Source organism: Aedes albopictus, chromosome 1 (assembly GCF_035046485.1).
Source record: "Aedes albopictus strain Foshan chromosome 1, AalbF5, whole genome shotgun sequence".
NCBI classification, from domain to species: Eukaryota; Metazoa; Arthropoda; class Insecta; order Diptera; family Culicidae; genus Aedes; species Aedes albopictus.
Genome location: NC_085136.1, coordinates 235105584 through 235119422, shown reverse-complemented (window position 1 = coordinate 235119422; position 13839 = coordinate 235105584). Strand labels below are relative to the sequence as shown.

At 42.7% G+C, this 13839-nt stretch overlaps 1 protein-coding gene across 6 annotated transcripts in view; it reads right to left on the bottom strand.

The window, feature by feature from the left end:
- Positions 1 to 5378: 5378 nt before the first annotated feature.
- LOC109425363 (sodium-independent sulfate anion transporter-like) overlaps positions 5379 to 13839 on the bottom strand; it is a 49482-nt gene continuing 41021 nt past the window's right edge. For all 6 annotated transcript variants that reach the window (XM_062846451.1, XM_019700611.3, XM_062846447.1 and 3 more), the window contains 2 exons: positions 7064 to 7489; positions 5379 to 6985 (listed from right to left, as the gene is read on the bottom strand). In XM_062846451.1, coding sequence (XP_062702435.1) covers positions 5658 to 6985; positions 7064 to 7489 — 1754 coding nt within the window. In that variant the 3' untranslated portion in view covers positions 5379 to 5657. The remainder of the gene's footprint in view (positions 6986 to 7063; positions 7490 to 13839) is intronic.

Below are 13839 nucleotides of genomic sequence, written 5' to 3'. Positions count from 1 at the left end.
GAGGAATCCCTGAAGGAACTCCTGGAGGAATCCCTGAAGGAACTCCTGGAGTAATCCCTGAAGGAACTCCTGGAGGAATGTCTGAAGGAACTCCTGGAGGAATCCCTGAAGGAACTCCTGGAGGAATCCCTGAAAGAACTCCTGGAGGAATCCCTGAAGGAACTCCTGGAGGAATGTCTGAAGGAACTCCTGGAGGAATCCCTGAAGGAACTCCTGGAGGAATCCCTGAAGGAACTCCTGGAGGAATCCCTGAAGGAACTCCTGGAGGAATGTCTGAAGGAACTCCTGGAGGAATCCCTGAAGGAACTCCTGGAGGAATCCCTGAAGGAACTCCTGGAGTAATCCCTGAAGGAACTCCTGGAGTAATCCCTGAAGGAACTCCTGGAGTAATCCCTGAAGGAACTCCTGGAGGAATCCCTGAAGGAACTTCTGGAGGAATCCCTGAAAGAACTCCTGGAGGAATCCCTGAAAGAACTCCTGGAGGAATCCCTGAAGGAACTCCTGGAGGAATCCCCGAAGGAACTTCTGTAGGAATCCCTGTAGGAACTTCTGGAGGAATCCCTGAAGGAACTCCTGGAGGAATCCATGAAGGAACTCCTGGAGGAATCCCTGAAGGAACTCCTGGAGGAATCCCTGAAGGAACTCCTGGAGGAATCCCTGAAGGAACTCCTCGAGGAATCCATGAAGGAAATCTTGGAGGAATCCCTGAAGGAACTCCTGGAGGAATCCCTGAAGGAACTCCTGGAGGAATCCCTGAAGGAACTCCTGGAGGAATCCATGAAGGAAATCTTGGAGGAATCCCTGAAGGAAATCATAGAGGAATCCCTGAAGGAACTCCTGGAGGAATCCCTGAAGGAACTCCTGGAGGAATCCCTGAAGGAACTCCTGGAGGAATCCCTGAAGGAACTCCTGGAGGAATCCCTGAAGGAACTCCTGGAGGAATCCCTGAAGGAACTCCTGGAGGAATCTCTGAAGGAAATTCTTGAAGGAATAAATGAAGGAATCCCTGAGAATGAAGGAATCCCTGGAGGAATCCCTGAAGGAACTCCTGGAGGAATCCCTGAAGGAACTCCTGGAGGAATCCTGAAGGAACTCCTGGAGGAATCCTGAAGGATTTCCTGGAGGAATCCCTGAAGGAACTCCTGGAGGAATCGCTGTAGGAACTCCTGTAGGAATCCCTGTAGGAACTCCTGGAGGAATCCCTGAAGGAACTCCTGGAGGAATCCCTGAAGGAACTCCTGGAGGAATCCCTGAAGGAACTCCTGGAGGAATCCCTGAAGGAACTCCTGGAGGAATCCCTGAAGGAACTCCTGGAGGAATCTCTGAAGGAAATTCTTGAAGGAATAAATGAAGGAACTCCTGGAGGAATCCCTGAAGGAACTCCTGGAGGAATCCCTGAAGGAACTCCTGGAGGAATCCCTGAAGGAACTCCTGGAGGAATCCCTGAAGGAACTCCTGGAGGAATCCCTGAAGGAACTCCTGGAGGAATCCCTGAAGGAACTCCTGGAGGAATCCCTGAAGGAACTCCTGGAGGAATCCCTGAAGGAACTCCTGGAGGAATCCCTGAAGGAACTCCTGGAGGAATCCCTGAAGGAACTCCTGGAGGAATCCCTGAAGGAACTCCTGGAGGAATCCCTGAAGGAACTCCTGGAGGAATCCTGAAGGAACTCCTGGAGGAATCCTGAAGGAACTCCTGGAGGAATCCCTGAAGGAACTCCTGGAGGAATCGCTGTAGGAACTCCTGTAGGAATCCCTGTAGGAACTCCTGGAGGAATCCCTGAAGGAACTCCTGGAGGAATCCCTGAAGGAACTCCTGGAGGAATCCCTGAAGGAACTCCTGGAGGAATCCCTGAAGGAACTCCTGGAGGAATCCCTGAAGGAACTCCTGGAGGAATCCCTGAAGGAACTCCTGGAGGAATCCCTGAAGGAACTCCTGGAGGAATCCCTGTAGGAATCTCTGAAGGAACTCCTCGAGGAATCCCTGAAGGAACTCTTTGAAAGATCTCCTAGAGGAATCCTTGTTGGAACTCCTAAAGGGATCCCTAAAGATACTCCTGGAGCAATCGCTCCAGGAACTCCAGAACTCCTGGAGGAATACCTGAAGGAACTCCAGGAGGAATCCCTGAAGGAACTCCTGGAGGAATCCCTGAAGGAACTCATGGAGGAATCCCTGAAGGAACTCATGCAGGAATCCTTGAAGGAACTCGTGAATCAATGCAAACTCCTGGAGGAATCCCTGAAGGAACTCGGTGAGTTATCCCTACAGGAGCCATTTAAGGAATCTCTATAGTAACTACTATTGGATTCCTTCAAGGAATCCCTTATGGAATTCCTGCACAACTCCTAATGCAATCCGTGGAGAAATTTTTGAAACATATGCTTGAGAAAAATTTCTCGATGAATCCCTAAAGTAACTTCTATAGGAATCCATGCAGAAACTCCAGGAGGTATCCCTGAAGCAACTTCTGAAAAGTTTCCTGGAAGAATTCCTTTGGTATCTATGAATGAACTTCTGAAGAAGCTTTTGGAAGAACTAGTACCAGAATTTCTACATGAACTCCAGAAGGAATCCCTGGAGGAGCATCTGAAGAATTTTCTGGGAAAATTCCTGATAAAACTCGAGGAACTCCTGAAAGAGCTTCCAAAAGTGTTTCTGAAGAAAATCATCGAAGAATCTCTGACGGAAATCCTTGAATCCATGGAACTATCTGGTAGAATTCCTGCAGAAATTCTGTAGGAACTAGATCTTCTAGGAAAATCCCTGATGGACATCCTAGAATACTCCCGGAGACTTGCCAAAAGATACATTTTGAAACTTTTAAAACCACTTGTTTATTCTGTAATAGCAAATATAATTTTTCTAGCATATAAGCCATTTATATTGTATTTTTAGTTTTATAATGGTAATGAAATTGAAATAAATAAATTTTCATGAAAAAAAAGTGTTGTTTATTTTAGAAAACATAAATAAAATTGGAAAAAAGAAAAATGAACAAAATTTAGGCTAGTAGAAATCTGCTAGACAGCTACTCGATTTCTAGTACCCATGTCTAGTAGATATCTATATGATATCTACTAGAAAGCGGGCGAAATTGTTTTCGCCCGATTTGAGGTAGACACAAATGTTGCACTGGAAGGAGATTTCTAGAAGACTGGTACTCGATATCTGCTTAAATATCTACTAGACATTTTGGTTTGTCTAGTAGATACCTGCTAGATTTCTAGTTGAAATTTCTGAGCGGGAAGGCTCTAGTACCGATTTTTCGAACACATCTAAGCAGAATACCCTCTTTGAATGAGTGTACCTTTCGTATCTTTTAATTTCATCCTGTTGTGCTTATGCAAGTCATAGTTAATAAAACACTGGTCTGGTTCGTTTGAAACTCGTAATCTTAAAATGCGTTTCTCCAGTTTATTTTTTTCATAATAACATTTGCCAATCAAAATAAAAACAATATTAATTCCCTTTTTTCGGTTTTACGGCAACTTACATTAAGAGCATTTATCACATTTAGTATTTACATATTTATTTCATAAGAGAAGACCAATGTGCTGCCGTTCTAAGCATATCTGTACCACTGCGATTAAAGTTAATAACGTATTTTTCTAATTGACCAACAACTACAGTACCACAACGGCACATGCAGCTGTATTTCTATTAAAATGGATTATAAGTGAAGTGGAATCAGTGAAGTTGTCTCTTTTAACCCAAAAAAAAAATTTCATTTTTGAATAAATAGTTCCCAGCGGGACAGTTATGCCACAGACAAACAGACGTAACACTTCAAACATTTTTCGAATCAAATCATAGTCACGGAAACATGTTCGCCCAATGCTAAAAGGACTGAGTTTGGCCGACCATTAACTAGGTGGCGGTAGTGGACAAACGTCAAACTCGAGCAAAAACGATGCGAGTCAGTTGGCCAACTAACAAATTTTCAAATAGACCGTTAAATCGGTATACGATGCAAAATATCAGAGTGTTACGTCTGTTTGTCTGTGGTTATGCTGTGAAACACAACGCTAATTTGAAATTTCCACGCACACTATTCGCAGTTCTTGATGGGATAATATGGCTTGGTATTTATTTTCAAAATTTGAGAACAAACTAAGGACTTTTACAAGTTTACATAAAAATACACATACACTTATACCGATAGGAGGAAAAAAGTGAAAAATGCTGAAAATCAACATGAGACACATATGCTTAGAACGGCAGCTGTATACAAATCTATCATGATATTGTTAATAATCGGCATTTCGGAAATTATTCCAGCAGGATAGGACGAAATTATCTTTCATACTCAGCGGAAAAATTCAAAAATATGCTCGAATATGAATGTCTGGATAAAAAATCGGATTTGCAATCGGGATTTTGCAATAGTTTATTTTCTAAAAAAAACAAAAATATCATATTCCTAATAAATGGTGTGAGTGTAGAATAAGTTCAACTGATAAAATAGACATGAATAAAACATTCCAAAAATATAATAAGGAGTAATGCAAAAAGTTTTGTGGAAATGCACAAAACACAGAATAATAAAAATTAGGTTCTATGTTCTAGACGCAAGTCGAAAAGCATCGGCGCAGCCTGTCGATAAATGTGGTAGTCGAACAAAGAGGATAGGTACTTGGTTGAATAACCTGTGCATTCTCACAATCCCGTTGTTCGAACTGTAGTCTGATCTTGGAAATGGTATTCTAAGCGTATTTTTGTTCCTCAAACCCAGTTACTGAACGTACAGGTTGATCTGCTCGAGGAAGACGTTGCAGTCAATTCGAGGAGTGTTCTTGGCAACGAGGAGTGCTCTTGGTGTATCTCTGCGACCCAAATCCTTCACCTGAGAAGTGCGTGCGATAGTTCTGCCTACAAGTTTGGAACTCCAGGAAATTTTCTGAAGTGCACGTCGCCTTCAGTGACTATAAATTGACGACCAATAAGTATAGGATCAAAACACTTCTAGGAGACATCCTCCCAAGCCTAGTTTTTGAAGCGTTGCAATGGCGAAAGCGTGGTTCAATTTGTCGAAGGCTGCGGATAGATCTGTATAGATGACGTCGGTTTGTAGCCCCTCCCTCATGGTTTCAAGGACTTGAAGTATGGTACAAAAAGTTGACAGTGGTTAAGCCCCCGGTCATGAGACCATGTTGGTCATTACTCAAGTAGGTTTGGCAGTGGGAAAGTAACAGAACTGACCGGTTCAAATAGTTTAGAAATAGAACTCAAATTTGTTACCCCTCGGTAGTTATCGGTGTCTTGCTTGCTCCTTTTCTTATGAACTGGGAACATGTGAACGATTTTCCAGCAAGACGGAAAAAAGGTTTACTGATCGTATCCCAAATCAATAGGAATTTCGGCATAAAACAACAAGAATATGTTTCACAGCGTTGACTAGTATTCGCACCGCCGTAGCCTGTACGTGCTTGCGAATTTATTATTTCTACTCAATATGTAAAATGCGCACCATCATCACCTCACTGCTTACTCTAGATTACCTTGGCAGGTAGTAACCGAATAATACTAGGTCGTCGATTTTGATTAGATACGTTACCTAAAATATCTCTATCTTAAGGGCGTAAATTCCCTCACAATAAGTTACTAAACTACTCGAATACGTACTCAGAACTATCACATCTTACCGAATGCACAAGCCCGATCACGCCTCGATTCGATTGTCCAGCGACCAGCACTTGGCAATCTCGTCCAGCGAGCTTCCGGATTTGAAGCGAGGCACAAACAGTTCCGCATCCAGGCGGAATGCCGTGTGCTGTACCGCTCGCTGCCAGTTCCAGAACAGTACCGGTCGTTCCTGAATCTTCAGATCTTCGATGATGCCGGCGAGAATCTTGGCCACCGTAGAGTCGATGTAATTGACCGCGTAGCCATCGATGACAACCAGTTCAACCGGATTCTGTTGGGACAATTTGACGACCCGAGCTTTGAGGTACTCTGCAGAAGAGTAGACCAGACTTTGGTCAGGCACGACGACTAGCATGTCGACGTTGCCGACCCGTTCGATGTAATGCCGGATGGTCGGTCGAGAAGTTTGATACAGCACAAAGCACATGTTGACGCCGATTCCGATGACCATTCCGTATTCGAGGCCCAGTAGCAGACAGGTGATGAGCGTGACAAAGAAAGGAATGATGTCAATCTTCTTTGTGCGCCAGATTTCCGCAGCCGCGTGAAATTCCACCATGAAGAACATGGCGGCGATGATCACCGCGGCCAGCACGGTTTTCGGAATGTAGAAGAAGGTACCGGCCAGAAGACCTAGCGCCAGTAGGACGATGATTCCAGTGGTGATGCCACCGGCCGGAGTTCGTACGCCACTACTGTTATTGACGGCCGATCGAGTAAACGAACCGGTTACGGGCATCGAGGAGAAAAACGATCCGACGATGTTGCACAGTCCGAGGGCGATCATTTCCTGGGTGGCATCGATGGACTTTCCCTTGGAGAAGGCTTTGGCAATGGCGATGCTCTCCAGAATGGCGATTAGGGGCAGTGCGATGACGGACGTTCCCAGTTCGGAGACCATATCCGTGAAAGAGTAGGTTTGGTTGTGGACCACTGCGGAAAACGGTGGCAACTGTACCGGGGGTAATCCGGACGTGACATTGCCGGTCAGCTGGAAGGGAGCCACGCCATCTGTGCTGAGACAGTAAGCGAGCACAGTTCCACCAATTACGACAATGGCATTCCGGGACAACGAAATGTACTTTCCGAACGTTTTCCATGAACCATCCAGATTCTTCAGCTGCATCATCAACAGGAGGACCACAATTGTTCCGATTCCGAGAAGCGAATCCCACAGCTTGGTCTGTTGGATATTGTGGATGACGTTCTCCCACGAGTCTAGGAATTCGTTGGATTTTCCGGGGAGACCCAGCAGCGATTTGACCTGACCACTAGCGATGGTTATGGCCGCTGCTGAGGTGAATCCGGCTGTCACGGGCATGGAAATGAACTGCACTAAAAAGCCTAAAATGAGGAAACAGTAGCGGTTGGAAACCATAATCGCACTAAATGATCATTGGCAGACAAAATCGGATTACTCACCCAAATTAAGCAAACCAAGTATCAGAATTATGCAGCCCGCCAAAAACGCGGACAGCATGGCAAACGGAGGACCCAAATTGGCCACGTGGATCTGCACCATCAGCGACATGATGGCCGTTGGTCCTATCGTAATGTCCTTGCAGCTACCGAACACAAAGTACACGAAGCATCCCATGAACGCCGAATACAGCCCATACTGAGGCTCCAGTCCGGCCACTACGGCATAGGCAATTCCTTGCGGAATAACCGTCAGACCCACGGTCAATCCAGCCACGATGTCTTCCACTAGGTACTGTCGGTTGTAGTTGGGAAGCCACGTCAGAATCGGTAGGCGCTTTTTGATCAGTTTAGTGCTACAGCAACCGTTTCGGAACTTAAACAGCTCACCGAGCTGGGGTAACTCCTCCGAGTAGTCATCTTCCGCATCTGGAAAAGAACGGATGAGAAATAGAATAAAAGATTAGTAATCGAGCAGCATGCCAATGTACAGTGGCGCAAAATCATACAAAAGTCGAACAAAATCTGAAATGTTTTCAAATTAGTGGAAAATGATAATCCACATGACATTAGGCCGTTTCAAATATTTATTTCACTTTTTGTCCCACCACTCTTTGTCGGGTCGAGGGGTGGATAATAGTTATTTATGTAACGAGTTGCCAAAAGTTGATTTTTTCAGCACGAGTCGTACATTTATCCAACGAGGCTTTCCGAGTTGGATAAATACGAAGAGTGCTGAAAAAATCGAGTTTTGCAACGAGTAACATACAAAATTTTATGCAATGATTTTTTTTTCATTATACAACCCATTTGGGTTGCATAATATTCATAATGCAACTCAAATGAGTTGCATTATGAATATTATGCAACTATTTTTTGTTATGCAACTCATTTCAGTTGCATAATGAACCAGTGCAGAAAAGTTGAACATTATGATACCAAAATGAATTATATAAAATTGAAATTATGATACTGAATTGCATAAAAATAATAAAGCATTTAATCTGAAAAATATTAAAAACTCATCGGATTTGTTAAAGAATTTTCGGCAAGACCCGATATTTTTAAAAATATTTTTTCATCTGCGCCCTTAAAATGCGAAATCCAGCCAAAATTTTTTAAAGGGGGGGAGGAGACAAAAAGTCAAAATTAAATTTGTATCAGCCTTATTAGGTCGTTTTCAGCTGACGCACCTGGATAATATACAAAATGCCACGTTTTCACCGGCGGTCTAAAGATATAAGATGGAAGCGATGGAAAGCTTGCTCGATCAAAAGCAGTAAGTAAGTAGATACTTTTTTTTCTCCATCGAATTGGTTCGCTGAATGAAGGAACATTAAAATATCAAAACGAAGTTTCTCCAGGCTTTCCTCCAAATTTTATCGAGAGTATAAATATGTGGGAAACTTCCTTTAACAGTTACCCCGGGAATCGTTCTAGAAATTCTTTCAGAATTTTCTCTAGGAGTTCCCCCTTGGAATTATCTGGGGCTTCTTCCATGAGTTATTACCGGGGTCTTCTAGATGTTCCACCAGGAATTCTCCTGGAGCTTCTTCGGGGATATCTCCAGGAATTGATCCAAGGAAATATCTGGGGCTTCTTGCTCAAATTCAGAAGTTCCTCCTCCTCCAGTAGTTCTTCCAGGGATTGTTCTAGAGTCTATAAGTTCCCTCAGTAATTCCTCTAGGAGTTCCTGTGTGAGTTCTTTTCGAAATTTCTGTGGATATCCTTATGGAATTTCTATGGGAATACCCGGCTGAACTTTTATACCGTAAATTTGATCCAGAGTTTCTTTAGAAATTATTCCGTGAACCTTGCATGAAGATAACCTAACTCTATGCCTAAAGAAGTCCAGGAAATATTCATAACATTTCCTGGGGGAATTCCTGGAAGAATTCCTGGAAGAATTCCTGGAAGAATTCCTGGAAGAATTCCAGGAAGAATTCCTGGAGGAATACCTGGAAGAATACCTTAAGCAATTCCTGGAACAATTCCTAGAAGAAATCCTGGAGGAATTCCAGGAGGAATTCCTGGAAAAAATCCTGGAGGAATTCTTGGAAAAATTCCTGGAAGAATTCCTAGAAGAATTCCTGGAAGAATTCCTGGAAGAATTCCTGGAGGAATACCTGGAAGAATACCTTAAACAATTCCTAGAAGAAATCCTGGAGGAATTCCTGAAAGAATTCCTGGAGGAATTCCTGGAAGAATTTCTGGAGGAATTCCTGGAAGAGTTCCTGGAGGAATTCCTGGAAGAGTTCCTGGAGGAATTCCTGGAAGAGTTCCTGGAGGAATTCCTGGAAGAATTCCTGGAAGAATTCCTGGAGGAATTCCTGGAAGAATTCCTGAAGGAATTCCTGGAAGAATTCCTGGAGGAATTCCTGGAAGAATTCCTGGAGGAATTCCTGGAAGAATTCCTGGAAGAATTCCTGGAGGAATTCCTGGAAGAATTCCTGGAGGAATTCCTGGAAGAATTCCTGGAGGAATTCCTGGAAGAATTCCTGGAAGAATTCCTGGAGGAATTCCTGGAAGAATTCCTGGAGGAATTTCTGGAAGAATTCCTGGAGGAATTTCTGGAAGAATTCCTGGAGGAATTTCTGGAAGAATTCCTGGAGGAATTCCTGGAAGAATTCCTGGAGGAATTCCTGGAAGAATTCCTAGAGGAATTCCTGGAAGGATTCCTGGAGGAATTTCAGTAAGAATTTCTGCAGGAATTCCTGGAAGAATTCCTGCAGCAATTCCTGGAGGAATTCCTGGAGCAATTCCTGGAGGAATTCCTGGAGCAATTCCTGGAGGAATTCCTGGAGGAATTTTTGGAACAACTTGTGGAGCAATTCCTGGAGGAATTACTGGAAAAAAAAACCTGGAAGCATTCATGGAGAAATTCTTGGAGGAATAGTCGGAGGAATTCCTCGGATGATCCCTGGGGGAATTCTTGGAAGTATTCCTGGAGGAATTCCAGGAAGAATTCCTGGAGGAATTCCAGGAAGAATTCCTGAAGGAATTCCAGGAAGAATTCCTGGAGGAATTCCAGGGAGAATTCCTGCAGGAATTTCAGTAACAATTCCTGAAGGAATTCCAGTAAGAATTTCTGCAGGAATTCCATGAAGAATTCCAGGAAGAATTCCTGGAGGAATTCCTGAAGCAATTCCTGGAGCAATTCCTGGAGGAATTCCTAGAGGAATTCCTGGAGGAATTTTTGGAAGAATTCCTGGAGAAATTCCTGGAGCATTTCAAAGTACAATTCCTGGAGGATTTTTTGGAAGAATTCATGGAGGAATTACTGGAAAAGATTGTGTTTTTGGAGGCAAAGTAAAAAGGCCGCTCTTTTCATTCGGATCGGCCGCGTCGTCGTCGTCAATGTGAATGTGCACATCGTTGTGCCCATGTGTAGTTGTAGCGGTTCAGTGTGATTTCGGAGAAGAGGCCAGTTAGTGGAAGATTCTGTAGCACATACGCACTGGACACTTCGAAGGATGTTTATTGTGAGCTCGTTCCATTTTATCACAATAATCAATGCTAAAGGATGTATAAAATTCGGCTCTGGTTTTTGTGTATTTATCTAACAAATATTGAAAAGTTCGTCACGTCATGTGTCGGCGCTAGTTCCCAATGCACATTTAGTTGATAATAAATTTTTTTTTTCATTTTTTGCATGTACCTACACAAAAATTTGAATGGTTCGTCATCTTCGGTGTCGACATTTGTGATTGTTTAGTCAAAATGAATAAATGTTTTGACTCAAATAAAGGCTGCATGAATCACACCACTTACCAAAGTGAATCCAAACCATGTGACTCTCCCCCTCCCCACTAACAAACCTCCTTCCCGTGACAGTCGTGGAGAAGATGAGGTGATCTCGGTCTCTAGTAGCAACGTACGTCACACTAACATTCCTTCCCTTCCTCGATGACCGTAAGGACGTGGCCGCCGCTGTTATTGACTAATAATGTTTGGAATTCTCGAACTGTACACATTGAGAGCGAGCTCCGTTTGTTGGTTGCTTGTGCAATTTCGATTGTTCTGGTCAATCACGGAGTAGCAACTACGAATTGTACGGTCATCTATGCTCATGCTCATGCTCAATTCCTGGAGGAATTCGTGGAAAAATTCCTGGAAGAATTCATGGAGAAATTCTTGGAGGAATTGCTGTAGGAATTCCTCAGATGATTCCTGGGGGAATTCCTGGAAGAATTCCTGGAGGAACTTCTGGAGGGATTCCCAAAAGAATTCCTGGAAGAATTCCTGGAAGAATTCATGGAGAAATTCCTGGTGGAATTGCTGGAGGAATTCCTCGGATGATTTCTGACGGAATTCCCAGAGAATTCCTGGAAGAATACCTGAAGGTATTTCTGAAAGAATTACTGGGGGAATTCCTAGAAGAATTCTTGGGGGAATTCCTGGAGGTATCCCTCAAGCAACTCCTGGAGGAATTCCTGGAAGAACTTCTGGAAAATTCCAGGAGGAATTCCTGGATGAACTCCTGGAAGAATTCTTGGAGGGATTCCTGGAGAAATAGCTGGCTGCAATCTTGGAGGAACTCCTGGAGAAATGCTTGGAGGAATTCAGTCATAATACCTGGTAGAATTTCTGGATTGATTCCTGAAGGAATGTCTGGAGAAATTCCTGGATGATTTACTATAGGACCTCCTGAGGGAATGGCTAGAGGAATTCCTGTAGGAATCCCTGGAGGAATTTTTAAAGGTATCCCTGGAGGAACTCCTGGGGGAGTCCCTTGGGAAATTCCTGGATGAATTCTTGAAGAAATTCCTAAATGAACTCCTGAAGGAATCCTTGAAGGATTTTTTGAAGGAATGCCTGTAGAAATGCCTGAAGGAACTCCTGGAGGAATAGCTGTAGGAATTCCTGAAGGAATCTCTGGAGGAATCCCAGGAAAAATAGATCGAGTAATCCCATGAGGAATTCCTGGAGGCATCCCTGGGAAAAGTGCTGGGGGAATTTCTAAGGAGATGTCCCTCCCCCTCGTAGACTGTTGTCCATACATTTTTTTTTTAATATTTGTATGGAGCGTAGACTATGATTTTACCTAGTTTATGAACAGGCTTTGGAAGAATCCCGTCAGGATTTCTTGGAAAAATTCCTGAATCAATTCTTGGAGGAAATTCTGGGGTAATTCCTGAATAAATTATTGGAGAAAATCCTTGTAGAGTCTCTGGTGGAATTCCAGGTTGAAATTCTGAAGCAATACCTGGAGGTATGCCTGGAGGAATAACTGGAGAAATGCCTGGAAAAACCTCTAGAGAAATCCCTAGAGAGAAATTTCTAGAGAAATCGTTACCACCTATTTTATTGCTCCGTTGTTCAAGTTTTCATGTTTTGGAAAAGTTCTGCTGTGATGAAAATACCATGTTTGATCATGCTGTCTTTAAGCCACTGTGCACCATGTCTGTCTACCGTTACCTGTACTCGTCAAGGTCAAGTTTTGTTTTTTTTTTTTGCAAATCCGAGTCACGTTGGAAATCGCGTTCGTGATCAGAGTTGCCAAATTTAAATCTGTATTTTGGCCTTCCAAAAATCTGTATCATCTGTATGACTACTTTTTCCGAAAATCTGTATGAAATCTGTATTATTTTACGGAAAATCTGTATGAAATTCTGTAAGTTTTTGAAAAATCTGTATAATCTGCATCCTTTTCCAAAAATCTGTAATATTGGTATACAGAATTCTGTATGATAAACTGCGAAAAAATCTGTATAATTACAGAAAAATCTGTATATTTGGCATCCCTGTTCGTGATACGATTCTCAATGTGCTCACTAGTATGGGACAAACATCAAATTCTCGCTCCAGTCGACTTTTTGGATTCCATTTAGGTCCCATATGACCTGTGCAAAATTTCAGCGCAATCGGTAAAACTATAATTTAGCGCAAGCGGTTCAAAGTTTTCATAGGATTTACTATGGGAAAAGTTACACTTTCAGGTAAAAAATCCCAGAGGTCGCCCTTTGTCTCCTTAATTCAAATCGATCAACGCTTCTTGTAGATTAATCATTTATGAAACTTTCATTCGAAGACCACAAAACAATTGGATGCTTGTGGAAAAAGTTATTGATTTATTACCGATTAGTGATCCAACGAACGGCTTTTTGTTTTGTTTTATTAGCAGCACTGTAGCTGCTGCCTTGGCTGCTGCTGTTTCTGGGGGTGGTGATGCCTCCCGGCACTCCATGCAACAACGGCAGCAGCATTGCTGCTGATAAAACAAAACAAAAAGCCGTTCGTTGGATCACTAATCGGTAATAAATCAATAACTTTTTCCACAAGCATCCAATTGCTTTGCGGTCTTCGAAGGAAAGTTTCATAAATGATTATTCTACAAGAAGCGTTGATCGATTTGAATTAAGGAGACAAGGGGCGACCTCTGGGATTTTTTGTTTGAAAGTGTAACTTTTCCCATAGTAAATCCTATGTAAACTTTGAACCGCTTGCGCTAAATTATAGTTTCACCGATTGCGCTGAAATTTTGTACAGTTCATATGGGACCTAAATGGGATCTAAAAAGTCGACTGGAGCGAGAATTTATTTTTTCCATATCGCCCCCTTAATGCTAGAACTAGGTAACTGGTTTTGCGAAATTTCGACACTTTTATTTATATCTGAACATACATCATAATAAAGAAAAATTTGTCGTTTGGAACTACGAAAACACATAATGATTCATGTTTTAAAACCAACAAGGTGTTTGTTTTATACCAGGATTAGTTTTGCCAGCCGTTTTTATCCACACTTCGAAAAACGAGTTACCTAGTTCTAGCATTAAG